We start from the raw sequence: 25280 nt of genomic DNA on the forward strand, positions 1-25280 counted from the left end.
TTAAGGGCCAGGGCCAGACCTGAGCCTCAGCAAACACCCAGGGTCCCCTCTGGAGGGGCGGCTGCTGCCCTGTCCGTGGTGCTGACCGGAGCTCAGCCGCCACACCTCCACCGCCAGGAAGTAGGGGGAGGGGAGGTTGGACCAGGCGAGCCCCCAGGGTCCCCCAGGTCAGGACACCCCATATCTGACCCCCGGCTGAGGCTGGTGTCGCTGGGGGCGGCTGGAGGTCAGGCGCCCTGTGAGCTGGCCTCGGGCACCTCCTCCCGCTGCCCGTCAGGACTGTCCCCGCCTGTCACAGGGAGAGGCCCGCACAGGCGGACGGGTCCTCCCGAGACCCCTGCGGAGGGGCCGAGCTCCGCCTGCGGGGTCAGTGGGTCACCACGGGCAGCTCAGCGGCCGCCCCGGGCTCCCTGCTGGGGTGGCCACAGCCCCTTCCTTGAGCCCCTCCCCTCCCCTTTACCTTGGTCCCGGCTGAACCCACCAGGGTCCCCCGGCTCTCCCATGGCCTGTGGGTGCCACCCCCGCCGCTGCTGGCACTGCCCGAGGGGGCCTGGGCGGCAGGCTGGCCCTGCCTGTGCCCATGCCCGTCAACTCCCCAGGCTGCCTGAGCGGCTGGGCCCGCCCCTCCCTCGGGAGCCCCGCCCTCCTTAACCCTTCCCCGCCCGCTCCGGTGCCCGGCCCAAGGGGGCTGGGGGGGCGCTCAGAGGACAGCCTGGGGGCCTTGCCACTGGCCCTGTTGGGGCTCCTGGGACAACCCCGCCCCTGCTCCTGCCTTCCGGGTCTCCCTGCCTGCTGCACGGCCCCCCAGAGCTGCATGCCCCCCGGCCCCCGTGCTGGCAGCCCCCACTCAACCGCAGGCCCTTCTATCCTTACAGTCACCCCAGACCCCATGGGCTGGATCCAGGACAAGTCACCCCCAGCCCAGCACGTCAGGTGGTTAGGGCGACAGCGCCCCGCTGCCTGTCAGGGTGCACAGGGCCGGAAAGCAGGGTCCAGGAGCCCACATCCCTCCTGTGTACCCTCCCTGCTTCCTCCGGTCCCCCCACAAGGTCCTGGGGTCCTAACGGGTGCAGGGGAGCCCCTGGCCCAGCTCCCTGTCTGGCCAAATGGTGGGGGGAGCGTGTGCTGAGCAGCCCCCAGACCCACCGGCCTCCTCGGGGAGCTGTTCTGGGCGGCCCTGCTGCTCTGGTGTCCAAGGGTCAGAGGTCTCCCAGGTCCAGGCAGAGATGGCCGCCCCGGGGCCGCTGTGAGCACCGACCTCTGCTCGCAGCTGCCTAGGAGCCAGACCTGCAGCCAGAGGGTGGCTGGGAGGTTTGTGGGGACCCAGGGCGGCTGGGAGGTTTGTGGGGACCCAGGGCAGCTGGGTGGTTTGTGGAGACCCAGGGCGGCTGGGTGGTTTGTGGGGACCCAGGGTGGCTGCGTGGTTTGTGGGGACCCGGAGTCAGAGTTTGAGATGAGTGGGAAGGCGGTGTCACCCCGAGTTATGACCGCCTCCTGCCTGGTGAGGCCCCAGGTGTGGAGAGGGAGGGGGCCAGGTCCTGCCCTGGGAATGCCCAGCGCCCGCTGCCCAGCTCCCTTAAAGGGGCAGCTGTTCTCTGCTCACTGCCACTCGCGGAGGCCTGGCCCCTGGGTCAGAGCGTCCACTGCCTGGGCTCAGGGACCTGCCCTCATGACTGACCTGTGACTCTCGTGTCCACTCTGGTCACCTGTCCGCTCAGTCCTAGAAGGGAGGGCACCCCGTGTGCCTGACTTCCCTACTGAGCGGGAGGCCGAGGTGGGGTCTGCCAGGCCAAGAGGGAGCCGGGGGTCAGGGAGACCCCTCAGGCAGGCCCCTCTGGGACAGGGCCAGGAGAGGGAAACTGAGGCAGGGAGCCAGGCGGGAGAGGAGCTGCAAGGTGCAACCAGACAGACGGGGAGAGTGAGGATGGTGGGGCCCTGCCCCGTGTCCTCGGGGTGGACAGAAGCCCCACATTCCTCGCGGTGAGACTCAAGTTCAAGCTCCGATGAATAATCCATGTGCCGCGGCCCCGCCCGCCGCCCGCGGCCCCGCCCGCCGCCCGCGGCCCCGCCCGCCGCCCGCGGCCCCGCCCACCGCCCGCGGCCCCGCCCACCGCCCGCGGCCCCGCCCGCCGCCCGCGGCCCCGCCCACCGCCCGCGGCCCCGCCCACCGCCCGCGGCCCCGCCCGCCGCCCGCGGCCCCGCCCGCCGCCCGCGGCCCCGCCCACCGCCCGCGGCCCCGCCCACCGCCCGCGGCCCCGCCCACCGCCCGCGGCCCCGCCCACCGCCCGCGGCCCCGCGAGAGGACTTCCGTTACCACGGCGGCGATTAAAGGCGGTGATTAAAAACCGCCTGCCGCACGGGTAATTTGCTTAAGACTCTCATCTCCTAAATCTCCTCTCTGGGCATTTAAGCAAAATTCTGTCTTTGCGAGCATTTGGCTGGGCGGGCGGTGGGCGGGGCTGCGCGTCTGTGCTGGGCCCCAGGGATTCGATGCTTTTCGTGTTGGAAGAGGCATAGCAGACCCTGTCAGGTGCTGGGGGAGAGCCCGGCCCGGCCTGAGCCCCTCACTGCGGGGGCGGGGGGGTGCCCGTGCCCTGGAGCCCCAGCGCTGCCCTCCAGGCCCTGCTCCGCCCGCCAGGCGCGCTGCCCCTCCGCAGCGGCCACCTCTCCCCTGCCTCCCTCCCAGGTGCCCTCACCTCTGCACCGACCAGACCCGTTTCCTGCCTCTGGGCGACAGCGCAGAGCCCGGGGTTATAGGGAAGGGGTGTCCCATCCCTGGGGACGGAGCTCAGGCCTGGACACCGGGGTGAGCGGGCTGGGTGTGCCCAAGGCAGAGGGCGCCCAGAGCTGTGGGCCCTGCTCCCCTTCCTGGGACTGTGCCCTCACCCTCCACGTCTAAACTGAGCCTGGGCAGGGCCAGCCTGAGGTCGCGTCTGGCCCGAGCTCTGTGGGGGCCGGTCCTGGGTGCCCAGGCATTGCCCGGAGGAGACTGTGCCCCAAGACATGCAGCCAGCCTGGACCTTGGGCCCAGAGCCCTGGGTTCCTGGCCAGGCCTGCAAGTGGGCAAAGCCTGTCCCCCTCCTGCCTCATGTGCTGGCATGCGCAATGGGAGCACAGCTCCCAGCAGCCATGACCACGTGGGCTGCCGAGACGTCCCTCCCCACCCAGAGCTCCCACCCAGAGCTGAGCCGAGGGTCCGGCTCCCGGAACCTCCCTCGTTGCCCACGCTGGCCTCACGCCGGTGCCGCTGTGCCAACCCCCCCAGCACGTCCATCGGGTTCCGTCTCAGCCGGGGGGGGGGGGGCTTTCCTGCCCCACAGGCGGGACTGAGGCCCCGAGAGGCAGGGGCTGCCCGGTCTCAGTGGCAGCACGGGGGCCCCTGACCGCCCCAGCCGCCGGGCCTGCCCCTCGGAGTCTGATTTCCGAGTTGGGTTCACGGTTTACGGGAAGGGCGCCCCGCCTGGGCAGCCCGGCCTGGGGCAGGGAGCTGGAGAGGGGCCAGGTCAGGTCACATGGGGACCCCGGGCTGCATGTGTGTGCACGTGTGTATGTTACCCACGCGTGTGCCGGGGCTGGGGGAGCGCGGGATGAGCAAACGCGCAGTTTTAAAAGGAAAACCAGCCCCAGGAAGAGCCGGGCGGAGGACACGATGGAGCCCCGAGGCCGGCACCTGGGATCAGGGACGGCACCGGCCGGCCCTAACCTGCGCCTCACAGGCTACCCCAGGTCCACACTCCTCACTTGTCAGGTAGGGAAACCGAGGCAGGGGTCTTGCCCCGGGTCCATAGCCGGGCAGAGCCAAGACCAGGACCCAGACCCTGATCCCCAGCCACAAACACCACAGCTCCCCGTCGGGGGGCCACCCCAGGGGTCACACTGGCCCCCTGTCCCCTCCCCTCCACCAGGGAGCGCACGGCATGTCTTGATCACCTCCCAAAAGAGTTGAGTGTGTGTTCGCAGATGGAAGGGCAGCCCCTTGGGGGACGAGGTGGCACCCACAGCCCTGCCATGCCCTTCACCCCCCTCCCCTGCCCCCCCCTGCCCCCCACCCCCCGCCACTGGGAGAGACACAGCCTGGGAGTTTCATTAAATATTCAATAGCCAATTCGGTGTTGCTTTCTTGCCCCGTGTCAGCTCTGCACGGCTCCTGGTAAGGAATTGGGGCTCTGGGGGTCCTTGCCCCACCCCCTCACTCACTCAACACGCCAGTGCGGCCTGAGCAGCCTCAGGAAGCGGCCGGGAAGGGAAGAGAAAGGCAAGTGGCACGTGGGAGGCAGGGACGCAGCCCCGGGCCCGATCCCCACGGGGAGTCACCCCAGTGGTGAGCTGAGCCGGGCTCGGTGCCGGGGCTGAGGTCCCAGAGGAGCGCATGGCCTGGCCCGGGAGTGGGATGGACCGAGGGGAGCGGCCTGGTCACAGTTGCCCCGAGCGGCCACAGCTCTGAGGGTGAGACGGTGTGAGGCAGTGAGGTCCCTCCATAAACGGTGCGGCCAGCGCAGGCCGAGCTGCAGAGAGGGGGTCGTCTGGGAAGGTCCCCAAGAAAGTGGGACCGAAGCGAACCCCAGATACTGGACAGACATGGCGCTGGGTGAACGGCCGCGGGACCCCCCACGCGGAGGCCACGGGTGGCGGGAGGGGTGCTGCTCGGGGCATTCTCCCCCAGACCACCCCCAGGACCCGGGCCAGCCTCACACGGGGCATGAACCTGCCTCCCGGTGCCCCCACACCCCACAGAGCAGCTTAAACAAATGGCTAAATTCCCCAAGAGAACGCAGTCAAGACACAACTAAGAAGGCCCGGCCGGCGGGGTTCAGGGATTGAGCATCTACCTATGAACCAGGAGGTCACAGTTGGGTTCCTGGTCAGGGCACTGGCCCGGGTTGTGGGCTCCATCCCCGGTGGGGGGCGTGCAGGAGGCGGCCGATCCATGATTCTCTCTCATCACTGATATTTTTATCTCTCTCTCCCTCTCCCTTCCTCTCTGAAATCAATAAAAATATTTTTAAAAAGAAGACACAAGAAGAAGGAATGGTTGGATTTGGGTCCGTGGAGTGGGGGGCGGAGGGCAGCAGGGGAGGTGGAGTCCCACTGGCCAGGGTGGTCATCGCCCTGAGTGTGGCCCAGGGCGGAGGGGAGTTGAGGTCCCCTCTTGGTGACTTACTCATCCCAGAGACCCAGGCCCAGCCAGACAGACCGCCAAGAGGAGGCCGAGAGGCGGCCAGGAGGAGACCAGAGGAGGACGGGAAAATGGGGCGATTCGGATAACCAAGGTCAGGGAATGGAGGCCACAGCCAGCCAGAGGGATCGGGCTTCCGGAAGGTTCTGCCTGAATGGTCACAGCCCCCATGTCCATTCCCCCTGGTGTCCAGGGGCCGGGTCGCCACGGGGACAGACCCTGCCGTAACTCTCAGCCATAACTCTCGTCACTCCCCTCCCTCCTCCCTCCCCTCAGCCCGGCCCTGAGACCCCTGCTCCCCTGAAGGGGCCTGGCCAGGTCACAGGATCAGGGCCCAGCCCGTGGCCGCTCTGACCTCATTGCTGGGAGCTCTCGGGAGCAGGCCCTGCCTGTACCGCCTGGCCCCGCCGCCCTGTGCCAGCCTGACCTAGATTCCACACCATGGGCAGCAGCCAGGCAGAACCACAGCCAGCCTGGCACCGAGACAGGCAGGCCCGATTCCAGGGCAAGCGCAGCCCCGCCCAGCCTGGGACACCCTCCCCTCAGTGCCCCCTGCAAAGTCAGTCGGGAGCTGCCCGTGACCTGGCCCCACCCCTTCCCACAGCCTGGGCCCACAGCAGCCCCGCTGACCTGCGTGCTATGCCCCCCGGGCACCGGGTGGGAAGCCGCTGGGCCATTGCACTGATTAAAATGCATAAATCCTGACACCAGAAGCGCGCATGCAGATGTACCCAATCAGCGCCTGCCGCTGGCTCTGGGGAGCCCTGGGTGGGGGTGGGCAGAGGCGGGGTCCTGGGGGTCCCAGTACCTGCAAAGCCCCGGAAAGACCAGACCACTGCACCGGAGACCAGGGCTGGGGAGCTGGGGGCCTCGGCCTGGGGTGCGGACCCCTTCCTCAGTCTGGGCCGGCAGGGGGTGAGGGGCTGAGGGCACCAAGGGGCCCGGGCAGGGTGGGAGCGTGCCAGCTGGGGCCCATCTGCCGGCCTTGGAAGGAGCCGGAGGAGAGAAGGGCAAAGGTCAGGGGCTGTCCGCCAGACCCCTCCCTGGACATCAGCACCGGCCCCGCTCACCGTAACAACAGGGGATGGCCCGTGGTGTCCACTGACACCGTCCTCCCCCGCTGCCGGCCTGGTCTCCCGTGACGACGCAGTTTTGTGTAAAAATGACTCCTAAATGCACTGCGCTTGGCTGCCACTCACACGGTGCTCACACGGAAACCACCTTCAGACCGGGAGTGCGTGCGTCTCCAACAACAGAACGGGGTCAGCATCAGACGGGCTGTGCTTCATAGACTCTGTCACCAGGACGCATGCGGGACGGGCCACGGGGCACGGCCCACGGTTTAGCCCCAGTGGACGTCTGGGCAGTGAAGGGGCTGCTCTAAGCGGCCGGCACCTGCGAGGTTCCAAACGTGTGCACCCAGGAGGGACCAGGAGCCCAGGAGGGACCAGGAGGGAGCGTGAGGCTGACTTGGGAAGGGGCCGCCGCTGGGGTGGTGGTGCTCCCCGCAGCCGAGACCCAGTGCCGTGTGGTCCTGCCAAGCAGCCGGGAGAGGCGCCCACACCGCGCTCGCCACGTCGGACCTAATCACTTTGGCGCCAGAGGAGCGCCGGTTGCATAAGCGCAGATATTAAAAGCCAGCGAGACGCGCGCGCAGGGCGGGCGACGGGAGCTAAACGTGGCCTCGGGACCAGGCCTGCAGCGGTCCGTGGGCTCAGGTCAGGGCTGGGGCCCCTCTGGGGACAGGGCCGAGCCGTCACTGCCACCCGGTGCCCAGGTCCCGCCCGCACCCGGCTCGCTCTGTTCAGCACGTACCGAGTGGCCAGCGCGGGGAGGTCCAGCGTGGGGAGGGGTGCTTCCCTGGCAACCCCCCAGCCAAGGAGACTCAGTCACTGACGGGCCCCAAGAAGCCAGCGTGAGCGCAGGGAGGCCCTGCCAGGCTGCTGGGTCCCACCCGGCCACGCCACCCAGTGCCTCCCTGGTCCCGGACGCAGCGCCCGCCCGTGGTGATGGCTGAGCCCCGCCTGGGCTCTGCTCCGGTGGCTGGTGACCCCCAGGGGAGTGAGCGGGGGTGGGGGCTCCCTGTGCCTGACGCCCCCAGGTGGCTGTGCCTCACTCTCCCTGGGTCTCTGTCAGTCCCCATCCCTCTGTCTGCCCGTGCGCTCTCCTGAGAAAGCCCCCAGGAGTGGGCACTGCTGAGCCTGTCCTGGCCCAGCTCCTTGGGGGGCCCCCAGCTCCAGCCCCAGGTCTCTGTGGGCACCCCGTGCAAGTCAGGCCAGAGGGCGGGGGGAGGGGGGGCAGCCCCAGGGAGAGACAGCCCCAGGCTCCCCCCTCTGGGCCCCGCTGTCCCAACTCAGTCTGCTGATCGGGGGGTGCCTTTCCTCACAGACACAGAGCACCCCAAGTCCAAACAGCCTCACACAGCGCCCCACTGCACCCACCGGAGAGCGGAACAGGCATGCACAGCTGCAGTCGCTTCAAAAACACACACAGTCCCGCCCACCAGGAGCCGCCTCCCCCCAGCTGCTCTCAGGTGTGGGGTGGAGGTGGGGGCACGGGGGGAGGGGGGGCGGGTGCCCAGAAAGCCCTCAGGCCTCTGCCCTTCGCATTGCACCCCCTCTGCAGCGAAGTCCTCCTCCCCACCAGACCTCAGGAAGGAGCGTTCTCCCAGCAGGTGGGTGGGGGAGCTGCCTCTGCAGGGGGGGCACCAGGCTGCACCTGCCCACTCCCCCCCCACTCCCCCTCACCTCACCTGGGCCAAGGCCCCCCTCTCCTGCTCACCTGTGCTCCCGCCCAGCCCTGCAAACAGCCTGTGAACTACTGAAGCGTGGGGACCCCTCCCCCCCGCCCCCCGGGAGGCAGGTGGGGCTGTCGGGCTCGGTGGAGGGGTGGTGGGAGCCCGCGCCCCCCAGCTCGGGCCTCTCCCAGGCCGGGGCGCGGGTCCGGGGCAGGGCAGGTGGATGGGGCGCCTGCCGGGCCTCTGGCGGCTCCTACCCCAGAGTGGCCTGAACTCGGGTCCAGGTGCCCACTGGCCTCCCTCCACTCAGAGACCCTGGGGCCGGGCTGCTCCCCGCCCCCCACAGCAGCGGGTGCCCAGGAAATGGGACTAACAGCCAGACAGGGTCCAGACACCGCCGAGGCCAGCCTGACCCCGAACACCTGGAGAAGCCCACGCGCTCACATCCTCCCTCCCCCAATCCAGGGGCGTCGTGGGACAGGGGAGCCCCAGGGTCCTGCTGGGCCCTACACCCCAGCATCCCGGCCAGGAAGCCTGGGGTCGGCCATCAGGCCCCATTCCCAGCGGCCACCTGCTGCTCCGGACGTCCCAGCGGCCTGAGAGGCGGGGGCGGCCTCTGCAGCGGGCCCTGAGCTTGAGCCACGGGGCCTGGGCTCCCACACCCCCTGCGGCCCACCCGGCGAGCCTCAGGCGTGGGGCCTGGACCAGAGACCAGCCTCCCCGAGCTCAGTGACCTCATCTGCGAAGGGGGTGATGGCGGTTGTGAGTGAGTGGCCGCAGAGACGGGGAGCCGCGTGCGGGAGGCATGGGCCCCATGAGGCTGGCTTCCTTGCTGGGGGGGCGGGGGGGGCGTGCAGCTTAGAACAGATGGATGGGCCCAGTGTTTGGGGAGTGAGGCCTCTTGTTGGGCTCCCCCCGCACCACCACCCCCGGCCCCGCACAGTGCCACCCGACTGCTCAGGCCCCTGGTCGAGGACAGGGTGCCGGGCTGGCTCCGGCCTCACCGAGGGCCTGTCTGGAGCCCTGAGCTGTCCGCTCTCCAAACGCTGAACCTGACTTCGCTCCAAGGGGCTCTCCCTGGGGAGCGGCTCTGCCCGGGGGCCTGTCAGGAAGGCCGTTTCTACGAAGAGCCCAGCCTCTGCCCAGCTCGCTCTCCATGCCCTGGGACCAGCCAGCGCCAAGCTCCGCGCTGCTCAGGGCCACGGTGCCGGGTGGGAAGGACCGTCAGAGCCGGGCCAGGGCCTGGGCTCCGAGGCTGCGGCTGGTCTGCCCCTGCGCCCCCCTCCCCCCAGCAAGGCGCCTGCTTCATGGGGGGAGGGGAGGGAGGGAGACCCCTGCCTGCCTTCCCAGGGGGCGGTCACTAGTGGCTGCAGGATCTGGGAGCAGACATCACCGAGGGGGGGACCCCGGGACCTGCCTGGTCCCAGGAGAGACGGGGGGCAGGGGAGGGGGAGGCAGACCAGCCGATCACCAGTCACCGTGGGCCCTGCGGTGTGAGGTGGGGCCCCTGCCTCTGGCTCCCAGGGGCTGAGGCGGAGGGTGAGGTGGGCAGGGACATGGCCATTGTCGGGGGCCGCGTGGTGGCCCCGGAGGTGCCTCCGCACCCAGGGTTGCAAATGCGACCTCATTTGGAAACAGGTCTCTGCAGATGTCGCCAAGGGTCCCGCGAGGAGCTCATCCGGGGCCACTCAGGGGCCTGACCAGTGTCCTCACGGGAAGAGGGGTGGCGGGGACACACGGGCGCCGTGGGTGGGGACCCCGGGCCGCCAGCCGCTGGAGCTGCGGGAGGCTCCCCACCACAGTCTGCGAGGGCCGGCCCTGCCCACCCCGGCACCTCGGGTGCTGGCCTCTGGACTGTGAGGCCCTGACTGTGGGCCCGGCCACCCCAGCACTGGGAGGCAGGGCTGGGCGGTGGGCATGTGGGGTCAGGAAGAGGGGCACCTCCTGAGAAGGTGGTGCTGTGCCCGGGGCTGGCTGCCCAGGGGCGGCCGGGACAAGGACTACGGTCTGGAGCCTCCCCCGGCTGCAGGGAGCCCCACTTCGCTCCGTGACCTGGTCAGACCGGAGGGCAGGGAGGGCAGCAGGCGGGTGGCCGGCGGAAGTCCCACAGCCGCTGGGGGAAAGGGGAGGGGAGGGGAGAGCCAGGCGCCCAGCTCAGCTGGGAGGCTCCCTGCGTCCTGCCTGAGAGGCCAGGGCTGAGCAGAGGGACCGGGCAGAGACCTGCCCCCAGTCCTCGCCTTCCTGCCCACCAGGTCGGTGGCTCAGGCACTCATGGGCCGTAAATGGAGGCACGTCACCTGGAGCCACAGGCCTGGCCGCCTCCCGACTCCTCACACTGTCCCGGCTGCCGGTCCCATCGGCCCCTCTGAGCACCTGGAATCTCGGGGAAGGCAGGAGCCCGTGCGCACCCCTGCCGGGTCCCGGGGGCGGTGAGGTGGGTGCTGACCCGTGGACGCCGGAGAGCGGATGGCCAGCCCGACCGCCCCAGGCCCGGCTTCTGAGCCATCACCCGGCCTCCTGGGGGCCCCCACCCCACACCCCAGGGCCTGAGGTGCAGCGGGAGCTGAGAAAGCAGGTGTGAGGAGTGTGCGCCGATCTGTGGGGGTGGAGACCCCTGAGTCAGTGCGGAGGCTGCCGGGAGCACAGAAGGGAGCAGAGACGCAGGAAGGAGCACAGCGGGGGGCAGGACAGGGCCGCTGTGCCCGGAGGAGGGAGGGCACACACACCCCCCGGCAGGGGCCAGCGGCCGGAGGAGCCCCCGCCGGACGCGGCCCCTGGGAGCCAGGGCCAGGAACCCCGCCGGCCCCGGCCCCTCCACAGCCCGGCCGGGCAGCGCTTGGCTGGGAGGGGGACCAGGGGCCTCCTTTGTCCCTTGTGCTGGGCAGCGGGCAGCGGGAGGGACAAAGCCCCGGCGGCAGCTGCGGAGACCAACGTCTCCAGGAAGGAGCCCTTCCTCCCTGCGAGATGCGCGATGCGAGATGCGAGATGTGAGATGCGGGTGTTACACAACAGACCTAAGAATAAGCCGAGGGCGGCAGCGGGGAGCGGGCATCCTGCCTCCTGGGCCCTGGCGCTGGGTGGGGGGGGGGGGGGTGGGGAGGAGGCGCGATGGGCCAGCGGCACGCGCATGCACACACACACACACACACATGCACACACATGCGCGCACACACACGCACACACGTCCTGCTCCTGCCTGGGCCGGGGACTAGCTAGAGGCAGAGGGTCCCGGGTGCCACCTCCCGCACCTGGACGCCGGTCTGCGGAGTCCTGATCCCGCCTGGCTCCCAGGGGCTGGCGTGCAGTGGGCAGCAGCGGGTGGAGCCCCAGAAGGTCCTGGGCCGTCTGTGCCCAGTGGCCCCGGGGTCAAAAGTCCTGGCTGGGCCTTGAATGGCCCGAGAGCAGCAGCCACGGAAGCTGGGTTTTCAGGGGGCCCGGTCCCCAATGCTGCCTGCCCCTCCCAGAGGTCACTGACACAGGCCCCCCGCCCCCCGCACACAGGGCCAGGGGCTGGGTGGACGAGGGGGGAGGGCGGGGGAGGGGCGGCTGGCCTGGCAGAAACAGGAGTGCCCGCTGGCAGCCCACCCCTGTCCCGGCCCCCCGGGGAGCAGGGGGCAGGCAGCCCCGGCCTCCCGGCCCGACACCCCCTCCCGGGGTGGTTCCCAGCTAATGAAGGAGTTCTGTTCGCGCAGAGTAACAGAATCTGTACAAACGGGCCACAGCTCTTCATCTGCTGCGGACATTAAACATTAAAATCCAATTACAACCCGTATTGTTGGGCCTGCTGCGCTGCTTACGACGGCAGTCCGCGTGCCGGGCGGGGTTACGTAACCCGAACTCTCGGCCGCGGGCCCGAGGGCCTCCTGCCCCTCAAAGCCCCCCTAGAGGGCCAATGGGGGGTCCTCTCCCACCCACCAGCCCCTCTGGCTCCTGGGGACCCAGCGGGAGGGGTGGGTCCTGCCTGGTCACCCACAGGAGGGACCACTGCCGCCTGATGGACAGCCTCCTGTGCGAGGGGGTTGGGGGGGGGGCCTGGCTGGGTGACAGGCGTGACCCCTGCCCGCCCCGCTCTAGCCTCCTGCTCACCGCAGGCCCTGCGTGGGCCGGGGTCCAAGAAGTCAGGGCACAGACCAGGCCCTGGGGAGCCCGGGGCAGGCCAGCTCTCACCGCCTGGGGCCGGGCGCAGACGGGCCGGGGCCACCGGCACCCAGGCCTCGGGGGCAGGAGCCGTGGGGACCCTCCACACCTGGACAAGCACACACCCCACCTGCCGCACACCTGCCGCCCCACCCTTCCGGGAGCCCCCAGCGCCTCCCCTCGGACCGCGCAGAGGCCGTGCTACAGGGCTGGGCCGGGATCCGATGGGATGGGGGTGGCTGGGGGTCTTCAGCGTCAGTTCCCTCTGTCACCTCAGGCCAGGGCTACGGCCCAGAGACAGGCCCACTGGTCAACCCGGAGAGGGGACGGTGACCTTCGACCTCCGGTCTGCCCCTCCCCTGAGGCCCATGGCGCCCGGGCTCCCCTTGGCTCTGCGGCTGGTGCTCTGATGGAGCCCGTGGGCTCAGAGGGCCTGGCAGGGTGCCTGTGGGCTCCTGGAGACAGAGCACTGGGTGCCATGGCCCAGGCGCCCGACAGCTGAGTGTCACCCTCAGTCATCGGGGCAGCGAGGGTTCGAGGAGACAGACCAGGCCTGTAGGGAGGTCACAGGAGGAAGGCCAGCCCGGGAGGGGCAGCAGCGGTCCCTCTGTCCATCCCAGGGGTCACTGAGCCGGGGGAGGGGGGGTGCCTCCTGTTTCCATGGAGTCTCCCCTTCCCAGGTCCAGAGTGCCCGTGTCCCCTAGAGGATGCCCGAGCTCCGGAGAGCGGTGCCCCCGCCAGCACTCTGCAGCCTGGCCGGGTCCTGCCTGCCCTCAGTGCCCCCGGAACCCTTGCCCGCTGTGCTGCCGGAGCCGGGCCAGGGGCCAGCAATGGCACCTGCTGCCCAGGCACCGTGCCCAGCTGGGCGCTGCTGCGTGTCCACGGCACCTCCCTGAAGCCCGCCGACCCTGCCCCCCCTGCGCCCCCAGCCAGGGGGACCATCCCATCTCCGGGGGTCCCGTCCCAGGCTCAGCAGGCTCAGTCTCAGCACTCAGCCCCAGGGGAGGCGCTGGCACAAGGGCCCCCCATCCCTCAGGCCCACCTGCGGCGCCAGGACCCTTCACCTGCCCGACCCACACCCACTCCCCTGCCGCCCCTCGGGGATGGGCGCCCCCTTCGGTCCGGGTGGCCCAGGCGGTTCAGCGTACCGCCCCCCCACCCCCCACCCCCCGCAGCGGGAAGCGCGGGGAGCAGCGCCCCCCTCCCTGCGCTGCCGGGACCCGACCGGCGCCCCGCATGTCCAGGACCCTGGCGGGCGCAGTCCCGGGCGGCGCGGCACCTACTGTGCTTCCGCGGGGCGGCTCCCGCGTCCATTGTCTCCGCGGCAGTGGCGGCGGCGCAGGGGGCGCGGGGGGCGGGGTGCGAGGGGGCGGGGGTCCTCAGCGGCCCGGCTTGGGCTCTGGCTCCCGCTCCCGCTCCCGCTCCGGCGGCATCTCCGGCTCCAGCCCGCGGCGGGCTGTGCGCACCGACACTGCGCCCAGAGCCGGCTGCGCGGGGAGCGGAGAGCCGAGCGCGCTGTCACTCGTGCCGCCTGCACACACCCCCTGCCCGCCCCGCGTGGGGAGGGGGCCGGGGTGCGGGCTCCGGCGGGCGCAGAGCGGCGCGAAGCACAGAACAGGGCGCAGAGCAGCGAGTGGGGCGGGGTGGGGGGCGCACCGCGGGGCCAGCAGCCCGCCCACTCCCGCCGGACCCAGGGCTTTCCCGGCCGCCGCCTCCCTGTCCCCGCTTCCCCAGCAGGACCTGGAGGGGGGCCGAGGACCGCGTCCCCATCCTGATGCCTGCGGCTGGGCCCCGGGGCAGGTGGCACTCCGCCCACAGCCACCTGCTGCCTGGACCCCGCCCGCAGGATGCGAGGGGCTCGCAGAAACCTGCACAGATGCCTGGAGCTGGGGGGGCACCCCTGGTTCACCTCGGGGCAGCCTGCCTGGTGGGGGAGGGGCCCTAAGGCTGCTGTCCGGCCCACCTGCCCCCCCCACCCCCACCCCCGTGCCTGGGCCGCCTCTCCCTCCCAAACGGCCCTCCTGGAGGCCCCAAAGCAGGAGGACCCTGGATTCTACAGACGCTCCTTCCTTCCTGGGAGCCTCCCTCCCAGCCCCTTCCCAGCCCCCCCCCCCCAGCCCCCACCAGCCCCCCTCGGCCCCTCCCACAGCGGGCAGCAGTGGGGGAGGAGAGCTGGCACGGGTCTGGAGAGGCAAAGACCCCGCTGGCCCTGGTCTGGTGACTTCACAGGAGACGCCAGCCGGCCCCTGTCCCGCTCCCTGCAGGCCAGCTGGTGGCCCCGCCAAGCCCCGCCCTCTCTGGGCCTCAGTGTCCCCAGTAAAACACCTGCCGGCCCCTAAGCTTCTTTCCGGATCGCTGCCGCCCAGAGAGGCCTCTGACTCCCCCCACGCCACCCAGCGGGCTCCTGCGGGGCCAGCTGAGCGCCTCAGCCTCTCCACTTCCCAGCGCCCCAGACAGGGCCGCGCCCCAATTCCCAGCCCTGTGCCCAGCTGTGCGCCCCAGGGCTGTTCTGCCCGCTAAGGCCGGGCAGCCTCTGCTCAGGGCATCATCGGGCACCCCACCCCCCACCCCTGGCTGCGGGCTGCGGCGATGAGAGCAGCCCTCCCGCCCACCCAGGGCCACAGGCGCTGTCACTCAGGGGGGCTCCTCCCCGGCTTCCTCTCCTGGAATGCTGCCCCCCGTCCCCGCCTGGGGCCCGATGCCCAGACCAGCACACGGCCCCCCGCTCCTCTCCTCCCCACCTCACCTGGAGCACGAGCTCAGGGCCCCCAGAGTGAGGAAACGGGCGCCTGTGGGAAGGATGGAGGCAGAGGGAGGCCTAGCGCAGGGGAGGGTGGGTGAGGCCAGTCTCCAGAGGCTGCTGGCACAGAGCCCCACGGCCTCCTGGGTCACAGGGCCTCGGGGAGGGCCAAGCAGCGCCAGACCAGGGACAGCCTGAGCCCCTCCCATCACTGCCCGGCTGGTGGGGCCACTTCCTGGGCCCACCCTTGCCCACCTGCACACCTTCCCCGGCAGCATGGGCTCAGCTGGGGCGGGCGGCTCGTCTCACAGGGAGAGAGACACAGCCCTGGGAGCAGGGCTGACAGGGACATTCTCGCAGCCCCTGGGGATGCGGCCCCAGAAACCGGGGTCCTCGGGGCCCGGGCACGTGGCCAAGAGCCCAAGACCCAGAGCCAGAGCCAGAGCGACCGGGAGGGAGACAGACAGAAACCAGGGGCCGCCTCCCGCGTGAAGCCAAGACCGAAATGCAAATTGGAAACCACGAAAGAAACCTCCTTCTGAGCCAGGGACTCCAGGAACCCGGAGACGAGCAGGCACCTCTGGGCAGCCCGCCTGCCTCACCGAGGAAGCCTGTGCCTGTGGCTGCTCTGCGGGCACGCCCCCCACACCCACCAGGGGGCGACCTCCGCAGCCAGGGCAGGGGGCCTGCCCCACAGCCCCGCATCAACCCGCCCCCCCCCCCCCCCAGCCACTCCGGGCCTTGCCCTCTGCCCCGTCTGCCTCCAGGCCTCCCTCCAATACACCCGCCCGATGCAGGGACACAGGCTCCAGTCTCTCAGGGACTCCACGACCTCCCACCAGGAGCATCAGACCCTCAGCCTAGCACCCAGGGTCTCCAAGGCCTGGGTCTCCAGGGAGCCTTCCCAGGTTCCCTCCTCCCTCCCTCGCCTCCTCTGAGACGGCGCAGCACCGGGGCCTGAGCCACAGAATTTCACTCGAGAGGCTGCCGGGCCTTTGCCCTGCTCCCAGTTGGCGCTGCCCAGCAAGATGCTGAGGTGCCTGCCTGCGTCATGCCCACTGCCCCCCCGTCCCCCCAACACACCAGCCGGACCGGCTTCTGGCGGCCTCGGAAGAGGGGAGTCCAGTCAGATTGACCCGCTGCCCGTGGCCCCTGAGACTGCCCTTTGGCAGCGTCACTCCGGGCCTCCCAGGCAGCCCTGGCGAGAACCCGGCTCCAGAGCCCTCTGAGCCCGAGGTCAGCAGCCAGGCGCGGGCCAGGACGCACAGGGGCAGCGGGACCGCGCGCTCGCACCCCGTCAATAAGCCTCAGTGGGTAAATGTGCAATCAGCGGCTAAATTTAGAAAGTGTGCGCGTGGCTTTCTCACGAGCATCTGGTCTTAAGACGTCCCGTTCTCCATCGGAACTAAGGCGGCAAGCGGGGCCGGCTCCCAGCTCCTCCCACGCGCCGAGCCCGCCGGGGGGCAGCCCGGCCGCGGCCACCTGGCTGGGGGTGGGGGGTCGCCGGGCTCCTCCTAGGGGCTCACGAGGAGAGGGGTGACCTGGCCCCCAGCTCAGAGCAGGCTGCCCCCCCTGCCCCCCGCCTGAGACCGCCCGGCACCCTGCTGTGCCCAGGTGGTGCTGACTAGAGGAGGGGGGACACGTTGGGAGGCACCTGGGTGGGGGGGTCACGGAGGCATTTCCATCGGGGCCTCAGGACTGGGCGGGCCTCTGAGCTGGGCCAGGCCCGTCTGCTCCCGTCCCTGGCTCCCTGCACGGAGGTGCTGCCACCCAAGGAGGGAGCCTGGCCAGGGGACCCCTTCACTGGGCGGCTTCTCCAGCCCCTGCACGAAGCCTCTCCCGCCCGCCACCCCCTCCCCCACCTTCCAGACACCTCCATGCGGCCAGCCAGCCTCTGGCCCCCGGAAGCTCACAGCAGCTTCCCGCACGCGGGTGCCGCCCTCGTCCGCAGGCCATCGCAGGGCCCGCCCCGGCCCCGTCGGCCCGGAGGCATTTGGGTCAGTGCATCAGCTCCAGGTGGCCCGGGCCTGGCCGAGGGAACCCCAAGACCAGGTTCCCCTACAGGAAGCAGCTCCCAGGCCCACACCCCCAGAGTCCAGCCAGCCTCAGTCTGCGTGCTGGCCCCCAAGTGACCTGCTGACCGGCACCCAGCCCCCTTTCCCGACGTGGTGGCCAGCAGCCCCCGACCCTTCCCTGGACGGAGCCAGCCCTGCAGAGTGGGGTTCGCCTGCCTCCCTGTCCGCCTGCGGAGGGGGGTCTCCGTCCCCGGCCCACACAGCCCTGGGGCGCGCTGGGCTCGGGTCCGGGGGGCGTGGGAGCTGCAAGCCCACACTTCGCAGCCCAGCCTTCCCTGTGCGGCTCGGGGTCGCGGGAAACGCTGCTTCTAAGGGACCCGTTGCCATGGCGGCTCGGGCCTCCCTGTCAGCCCAGCGCGTCAAGGACCGGTGGCCCTGCTCACACACCTGCCTGGCTCACGTGCCACGAGCTCCACCCATGGCACCGTGAGCACCCGTGGCCGGCACAGGGCGGCCGCTGGGCCCAGGGCGGGACCCCCAGCAGGACTGCCCTCCTCTCCCGGAGCCTGGTGCTCGGAGGGCGGGGCGGGGCCTGGAGGGAGACCTGGCCGCGCTCTCCCCGGACGGTGGCCGCGGGTAGAACTGTGGGAACTGTGTCAGCAGGCGGAGCTGCGTGCAGAGGCCCGAGGGCACGCGGTCCCGTAGCTTCTGCCCGGTCCCCAGCCAGGTGCGTGCTGCGGCGTGAGGACAGGGACCCTGAGCAGGTGGTGCCCGAGGTGCCCAGGGAAGGAAGGAGCCCAGAGCTGCCTGGCCCGGGAGCAGGCGCTGCCCCTGATCTCCCGACGGGAAGTCCATGCGTCCTGCTGGCCCGGCACCGGGCGGCCTGACTGGGGAAAGGCGTGTGACCCCTCAGCACCTCCTTGGAGCTGGTCTCGCTTTCGTCTCAGGAGAAAGGAGAATCCAGCCCGGCCGCCAGGGTCCCGGGGGTGGGGTGGATCTGAACACGCTTTCAGGTGGGAGAGCCGGGGTGGGGCAGGTACCCCCAAGACCTCCGCCTCTGGGAAGGAGGCCACCACTCCGCCTGTGCCTCCGCCCTCTCCCACGGCCTGTGGGACCTGCACCTTGTGGGGTACCAGCGGGCGCCAGGCCAGGGAGTCCAGGGGGCGCCCCTCGTGTCCCCGGACAGCAGGCCTGCCTCCACCAGCCTGACTCCCGTGGACCGGCCCTCTGATGCCGCAGGGCCCTGCACCCCCAGAAGCAAGACCCCAAAACCCCCTGGTGAGGGGCAGGCTGGGACCTGGGGCAACCGATGGGAAGCCACTGCCCCCCTCACCCCCAGACGCCGGGGCCTCTCTCCCTGCAGGACGCCCCCTCCTTGTCTGTCCAGCCCAGCCCTGCCGGCCCCGCCCTGACCCACAGCATCTGGGGCGGGTGCCCTAGATCCGGGGGGCGGGGCCTGTCAGGACCAGGGGGGCCCAAGCCTGGGGCAGCTCAGGCCTCGCCACACTCAGCGTGGCCCTTGGTGCCTACAGCTGTGGGCACGGCTGGCGCGGCCACCCCCACTGCTGGAAGCCCAGGTGCCAGGCCCCCAGCACTGGGTGAGGGGCCAGGCCCCGCACTCGCCCCATCACTCCTCCCTGAGCCTCCGGGAGGGGATTAAGGAGCGCTGACACCCCCTCGGTTACCATGGATACCGAGAACTGGGGTGAGCAAGCATGGGGTGGGGGCGGGGCTGCCGGTGGGGCCTGAGCCTCCTCGCAGCCCCACCGCCCTGGCCGAGGGCCGTGCACGTGTCCACCCCCAGCCCGGCCAGCAGGGCTTCTCTCCCGGCCGAGGGCCAGGGGCCAAGGCTGCGCTGAGACCGGCCGCGTGGGAGCCCCAGGCCCCGCTCACCGCCTAGTCACGCATGGCGACCGCCAGTCTCAATGGGGCTGGCACAGAGCAGGCTCCGGGCAGTGCCATGGGCTGCACGTGAGCCGCCCGACCGGGCCCTGCGGTCCGAAAGGCGAGGGCCCAGACCAGCCCGCAGGCCGCACCTCTGGATGCCGCTGGGACTCCGCCCCCACCCACGGGGGTCCGCGGAGGGACAGGCTGGCATCAGCCCGCAGGTGCGGCAGCTCCCAGGATACACTGCGGCCCCAAACAGGGGGGCCTGACCGCAGGGGGACAGTCGTCAGGCGGCCCCCAGGACCCGGGCCGGCTCCCCGCTTTGGGCCCGCCCTCCTCTTGGCTGGGACACTTCCCATTGGTCAGTGGTGCCGCCAGAGGGACCTCCGGGCCGGATGAGGTGCCCCATCCCTCAGCCCAGCACCCAAGCAAGGACCTGGCCGGACATCAGCATAGCCAGCCAGGCTGGGGGGACAGGGCTCCGGGAGGGACAGAAGGTCGAGGGGAGCCCCGTCTCAGGCACCATCACCTCTGGATCCAGTCGCCCCCCCACACCCAGGACTGTAGGCTCCCCGCCCCCCCCGGAGCCCCGCCTGGTCCCACAGCCGGGTCCCGGGCCCTGGAGGGCGGCCCAGAGCCTCCCTGCCCATCCCACCCCGCTGTCCTCGGGGTGCTCCTTCCCAGCCGAGCTGAGAAGCAGGGCCCGAGCCGGGGGGAGCGGGGGGCTGTGGTGGAGGCCTGTCCGGACGCATCTGGGGAGCGTGGCGGGGCAAGCCCGGGCTGGCCGAGCGGGCGCAGGGGTGCCGGCAGTGTGAGCATGCACGCACATGCACAGATCCGCGCCGCACACGCTGCACATGTGTGAATGCTCCGCCGCCACCGCGGCCCTGGGAGCCGCTGCCGAGCGAGCTGCAGGGCCCCCCGGGAAGAGCGGGTCCTGGGGAGCACAGCCCCCCTGGGAGGCAGGCCCGTCGTCACACCCACAGGGCTGGCTGGGCCTCACTCAAACCCTCCCTCCTCGCTCTCCTCCCCCACCTCCCGGGACAGCGGAGCCAGAGGAGCCCTGCCCCAACCCTCCACACCCACCAGCAGCCGGAGGCGCCCCGGGCAGAGGGCCCAGCAAGCCGGAAGCCGGGGTTTCCCACACCAGACGGGTCCAGGGGCTCCGGGTCCACACCCAGAACCCGCCCCTAAGCGGGGACCCCTTCCCGTCTGACGGTGCCCAGGCCCCACAACCCGGCGGAGAAGAAGTCACCCCGATATACCCCGCAGCCCGGGGCCCCACAGTGCCCACCCGCCCCCAGGTGGCTGAGTCCAGGGCTGCCAGGCCAGGGCCAGCGGGCAAACACAGGCCACACGCATCGGCGGCCTCAGCTCAGCCCCCTACGCGGAACACCCGGGACAGAGAGCAGCCAACTGGGGGGGGGCGGGGGGGCCAGCACCCACTTCCCGCGCCGGCCCGCCTGGTGGCGGGGAATTCTCCCGTGGGCAGGTTCCACCCGGCTGGGCCCGGAGCTAATTACACGGCGGGAGGGAGACGTCGTCGCGAGGAGTCTGCGTGCCGGTGGGCCGGGCACCGCGGCACCACCCTGCCCCCCGGCCAGGGCTCCCGCCGGCTCACCTGCGCGCCCTGCGGTTCCAAACACAGGGAGTGGACATGCAGCGAGTGGGGCGGGGGGGGGGGGGGGAGAAGCCAGAGTAGCGGGGACCCCGGGGCTCGGGGGCAGCCCAGCGAAGGCGGGACGCCCGCTTCCTATCCGGGTGGTGGCTGCCCACCCTGCCCAGCCGCACTGAGGCCCGTGCGGGGAGCCTGTGCACCTCCTAGTCCCCCTTTTCAAACTGGAGAGAGAAGACAGCGTCGCCTAAACCGGCGTAACCGACCTCAAGAGGTCACAGGTCAGAGAGGAGCGACCCAGGGAGGCCAGGCCCCTGGACCAGGAGCAGAGCCAGGGGCCCCAGGGGTCCGACGAGCCATCTCCCCAATAAGCCTGTCTGTTCTGCCTTCCTCGGACCCAGACAGGTGCACCCGCCTGGGGCCCCCAGCAGCCCGCCCACCTGCTCCCCCCGCAGCCCACCTGCTCCCCCCACAGCCCACCTGCTCCCCCCACTGCCTACCTGCTCCCCCCACAGCCCACCTGCTCCCCCCACAGCCCACCTGCTCTGGAGAGCTCGCTGGGGGTGGGGGGTGCGGGGGGGGCCAGAACCCCACAGCCACCTGCCGGCCGAGGCCTCACTCACCCACAGGCAGGACGTTGATGCTCAGGAAAGGTCGCTGGCTCCCCGGGGGGGGCCCTGGGTCCCCGGGTGGGGGAGCCATGGTGCTGGGAGGTGGGGTGACCTGGGTCACAGCTGGGGTGCGCTGTCAGCAGGAGGCTGGAAGAGGCTGCTCCCAGGTCCCTCTGCCCCGGGGGCCCCCGCTGGGATGGAGTCTGCAGCTCATGACACCTGGCGGGAGGGGGTGTCTGTCAGGGGCTGAGTTCCCTCTGCCTGGGACTCGCTCCTGTTACAGAGCCGTGCCCTTGTGCTGCCCAGGCTGGGACCTGCCCCCCCGCCCGGCCACACAGGCCCCCCCACTGCCCCAGGTCCCACTGGGGTCACTCCCCGGTCCGGGGCGGCCCTTGTAGGCACCCCTCGGTCTGTGCAGTGAGTTGGGGCCACTCTGGCTCCCAGGCTGTCGTCTGCCCCTTGGCCACTTGGCCGAGCTCCAAGCCCCCAACTCTCAGCCCCCAGTGGCCCCAGGCTCCGCCTCCGCCTCTGGGTCCCCCTGAGTTCAGGCCCCCCCCAACCGCGGCTCAGGCTCCCCTCCTGCTTGGAGCCCCCTCCTCCTCCTCTCGCCATCCAGCACCTCCTGTGCCCCAGGCCAGCCCCTCCCGCAGACCTCCGGGCGCCCACCGCTCCAGCCCCAGCCTCCTCCCCAGCCTCCTCCCGGCCACAGAGATTGCAGAGCTGCGGCCTCGGCCTGGGCCTGGGTTTAGAGCCCTCTACATGGCCAGGACACAGCTCCTGGGCCTGGCTCTCAATGGACAGTGGGCACCCAGGCCCTTGGGCCGCCTGGAGCCAGGCCGTCCCCACCCAGGAGGAACTGGACAGGGCAGGGTGGGGGGGTCCTCAGGCTCCTGGGACACCCATCTCCCGGGGCTCACAGAGCAGCCCTACCTCCCGTCCCTCCTCACACCCAGGCCTCACAGGCTCCCTCCAGGCCCCAAGAGAGAGGCACCCTGCCCTAGCCCCCCTCCTGCCCGCTCCAGCCCCGCCTGCCTGGCCCCCTCCTGCCCGCTCCAGCCCCGCCTGCCTGGGCCCCCTCCAGGGTCCGCACAGACCTAGCCTTGGCCGCCGGGCGTCCCCTAGGGTCCTGCCTCAGGAGAGCGTGGGGAGTGGACGCCGGGCAGCCCACAGGCCAGGCACCCAGGACCGTGGCTCCTCCCACAGGGAGGCCTCGCCCACCAGGCCCGCTGTGCCAGCCGCGGCCCCCCTGCCGCCCTCCTCCCCGGCCCCTCGTCGACTCCCGCCCAGGCTCACCCTCTCTGGGGTCTCGGCCCGGCTCCCCCGCCGGTGCTGGCTCTGGTGCCCGGCCCCTCGCGGCCAGGTCCCGGGCGGCTGAGCGCTTCCTGGCACAGTGGGAGCGGAGCCGTGTCCCGACACGTCTGCTGAGCACAGGCCGGGCGTGGGGCTGGGGCGGGGGGGGCTGGCACCGCCACCCTCATGAGGCAACAGCCCCACCTCGCCCGGCGAGGCCTCGCGGCCCGTGAGGCCAGCCGCTGGGTGGGCGCCGTGCCCCCCCCCCCCCGCGCCCGCCCTGGTCCTTGAGCCCTGCCTGCCTGTTCCGCCCCTCGAGCCACACCGGGCCCCTCACGACGCCCCCACTCCAGCCGCGGGGCCCACCGCTTCGGGGGCAGCAGGAGCAGGGGGGCCTCAGGGGGGCTGGGGCCACATGGGGGGGCGGGGGGCCGAGGGGGCGAGGGGCCGAGCTGGCCATGCTGTGCGCCGTCCCCACTGAGCCTCCTCTCACCGCTGCCCCAGAAGCCCAGACCCCGGCCCCGGGCTAAGGAGGGGGCACCTCCCACCTCAGGCCTCAGGCCTCGGCCCAGACACCAGTGGCTCCTGCAAGCCCTGGGAACAGCCCCTGCCCACAGGTGCCCACTCAGTGCCAGGTGGGCTGGGGGCGGGCAGAGAGGCCCAGCGCCCCCCCCCCGCCCCTCCCCCAGCAGCCGGTCCCAGTTCCTCAGACCGGCCAGGGGGGGGCCCAGCCCGCGGTGCCCAGAGCAGCCAGCTTGCCGCAGCGAAGCCCCAAGGACGAAGGCCCCCCCTTTCCTACCCTGAGGACTCGCACGCAGCCCTGGCCAGGCTCCCAGAGTGGCCGCCGCCGGAGTGTGGGGGGCCCTCTGCAGGCCCCAGCCTGCTCCCTCTGGCCCCCCCTCCCAGCAGCGCCCAGGAAGCCAGCGCCACACCCCCCGCTGGCATCCCCGGCTCTAGGACCCCAGGCGGCCTCTGAGGATCGCGTGTCTGGGTGGGGCATCCTCTCCCTCCCAGACCACCCCTCCCCCCTCCGGCCACCCAGACTGAGGAGACCCGGCTCTGGGGAGGCGAGACCACCCCCAACCCGCAGGTGTGGCCATGCGGGGACCCAGGAGGCTCTCCCCAAACTCTGCCCGCTCTTCCTGGCCCTGCCCAGTGTCCTCCTGGGGTCCCCCCACCCCTGTCCGGGCTGGACGCCTGTCGCTGCCTGTCCTCAGCCTCCTCTCACCTGGGGCCCAGCAGCCAGCCCCACCCAGCTGCCCTGGGGCTACCTGAGGGGGCTCCTCTCCAGGTGCCACCCCCCCCCCCCCCCGCCCAGCCCAGACCTAGAGGAGGAGAAGGCGAAGAGCGAAGCTGGCGCTGGGCCTCGTGCAGGGCAGGTCCAGCCAGGCCACTGCAGGCCGCCTCGCTCACCTGGGGCCGGGGGAGTGTGGGGGGTATGTGGGGCTGTGGGGGGCACGTGGGGCCAGGGGAGTGGGGTACATGGGGCCGGGGGTGGGGTACGTGGGGCCAGGGTGGCTCACCAGGCAGACAGGAGCGACTGGGTGATGAGGGGCATGTTTGGGCCTGAGATTGGCCTCACAGAGCAGGGCCTGTGCAGGGACAGGTCCCGGATACGGGGGGTCACTCAGCCAGGGCAGGGGCGTGCTGTGCAGCCTGGGACGCCCACCTGTGAGGGGGGAGGTTCTGGAGGCCCCTGGGGTGCGGTCCCGACGGAAACCCAGGGACGGTGAGCAGTCACCGTGTGGAGCCTGATGCCTCCAGGTTCGCAGAGGGCGCTTCCCGCGGAGCCGCGGCCGGTGTGCGCGTGAGACCCACGCAGCCAACCCGTCCTTTCCGGCGACCCCAGCCTGACGCCCAAGCCTGCGTGGTCTCCACGGGCGGCCAGGAGAGCGGCGCCAGCTCACACCGCAGGGTCCCAGCAGCGCGGCCGGCGGCTCCGGCTCCCAGGCTGCCTGGCCGTTTGCTCAGCCATGGGGGGGGGTGGGGGGGCGGGAGGCGAGGGGGGCTGCGCCCAAGGAGACCCCCTCCCTCCCCCCCACACCCCGCATCGGCTAGAAAGCCAGCTTTCTCCTTGTCCCCCCCCCCCCCCAGGGGCACGGGGCGATGGGGCCCAGGAGCCTGCAGAACCCGAGGGACTAGGCAGCGCTGGGATTTGCAACCCTGTAAACCAGGTGCTCTTGTCACTACAACTTTGTTTGGGGAGGAAAAGTCAGTTTTTATAAAATGCTATTCATGGTAACATGTAACGGCGAGTTGCTATTTTTAACGAGCTGAGTCCATCAGTATTTTTAAACGCCCGGTTTCATTTCTAATGTGAACAGCAAACCATCAGCCCGGCCGGCGTGGCTCAGGGGCCGAGCGTCGACCGATGAACCAGGAGGTCACGGTTCGCTTCCCCGTCGGGGCACAGGCCTGGGCACAGGCGAGCAGGAGGCGGCAGGCCAATGCTTCTCTCTCATCATTGATGTTTCTCTCTCTCTCCCTCCCTCTCCCTTCCTCTCTGAAATCAATAAAAATATATTTTTTAAAATAGCAAATGATCGTCGCCAGGGGTGTGCCGGTCGGACGGACAGCCAGCCCCGGGGAGAAGCCCCGCGGGTGGTGTGCGCGGTTTCCGCGATCGCAAGCGCGGACCCTGGGACTCTGAGCTCGGAGTTGGGGGGACATGGGGGGCCTGAGCGCCAAACCCCCAGTCTCCGCGATTTCCGCCGGCGTCCGGGACAGACACCCCCTCCCCACACCCGGGCGAGGGGACCGCCGCTGTCGCAGAGGAAGCGGGAGGCGCAGTGTTGCTTACCGTGGTTCCTGAGATAATGGGCATGTTTACAGGATTCAATTAGCTTAATTCGATTTTAATTGTGGCTGCGCCTCACAGGCAGCTCACAAGTGGCTGGCGATCTTGTAATTTAACCGGTTATTAGGGACAGACGAGAAGCAAAGGGAAGGCCAGCCGGGATCAGCCTGTCCCCTGGGGGCGGGTCCAGCGCAGCTGGGGTGACAGAGAGACCGGCTTGCTGTCCATCACACCTGGGGCGGAGATGGTGGCCAGTGGGCGTGGCCCTGAGGGCT

General features: G+C 70.9%; 1 protein-coding gene across 3 annotated transcripts in view; it reads right to left on the minus strand.

Annotated features, from left to right (window-relative positions):
* The window catches only part of PLCH2 (phospholipase C eta 2), a 48071-nt gene extending 26934 nt beyond the window's left edge, over positions 1 to 21137 (minus strand). For 2 of the 3 annotated variants that reach the window (XM_059691532.1, XM_059691534.1), the window contains exon 1: positions 461 to 597. In XM_059691532.1, coding sequence (XP_059547515.1) covers positions 461 to 582 — 122 coding nt within the window. In that variant the 5' untranslated portion in view covers positions 583 to 597. Of the gene's footprint in view, positions 1 to 460; positions 598 to 20930 lie in introns of those variants that run through there. The other variant, XM_059691533.1, reaches the window with a different exon arrangement.
* Positions 21138 to 25280: the final 4143 nt, after the last annotated feature.

The sequence above is a fragment of the Myotis daubentonii genome, chromosome 3 (assembly GCF_963259705.1).
Source record: "Myotis daubentonii chromosome 3, mMyoDau2.1, whole genome shotgun sequence".
In the NCBI taxonomy this organism is placed as follows: Eukaryota; Metazoa; Chordata; class Mammalia; order Chiroptera; family Vespertilionidae; genus Myotis; species Myotis daubentonii.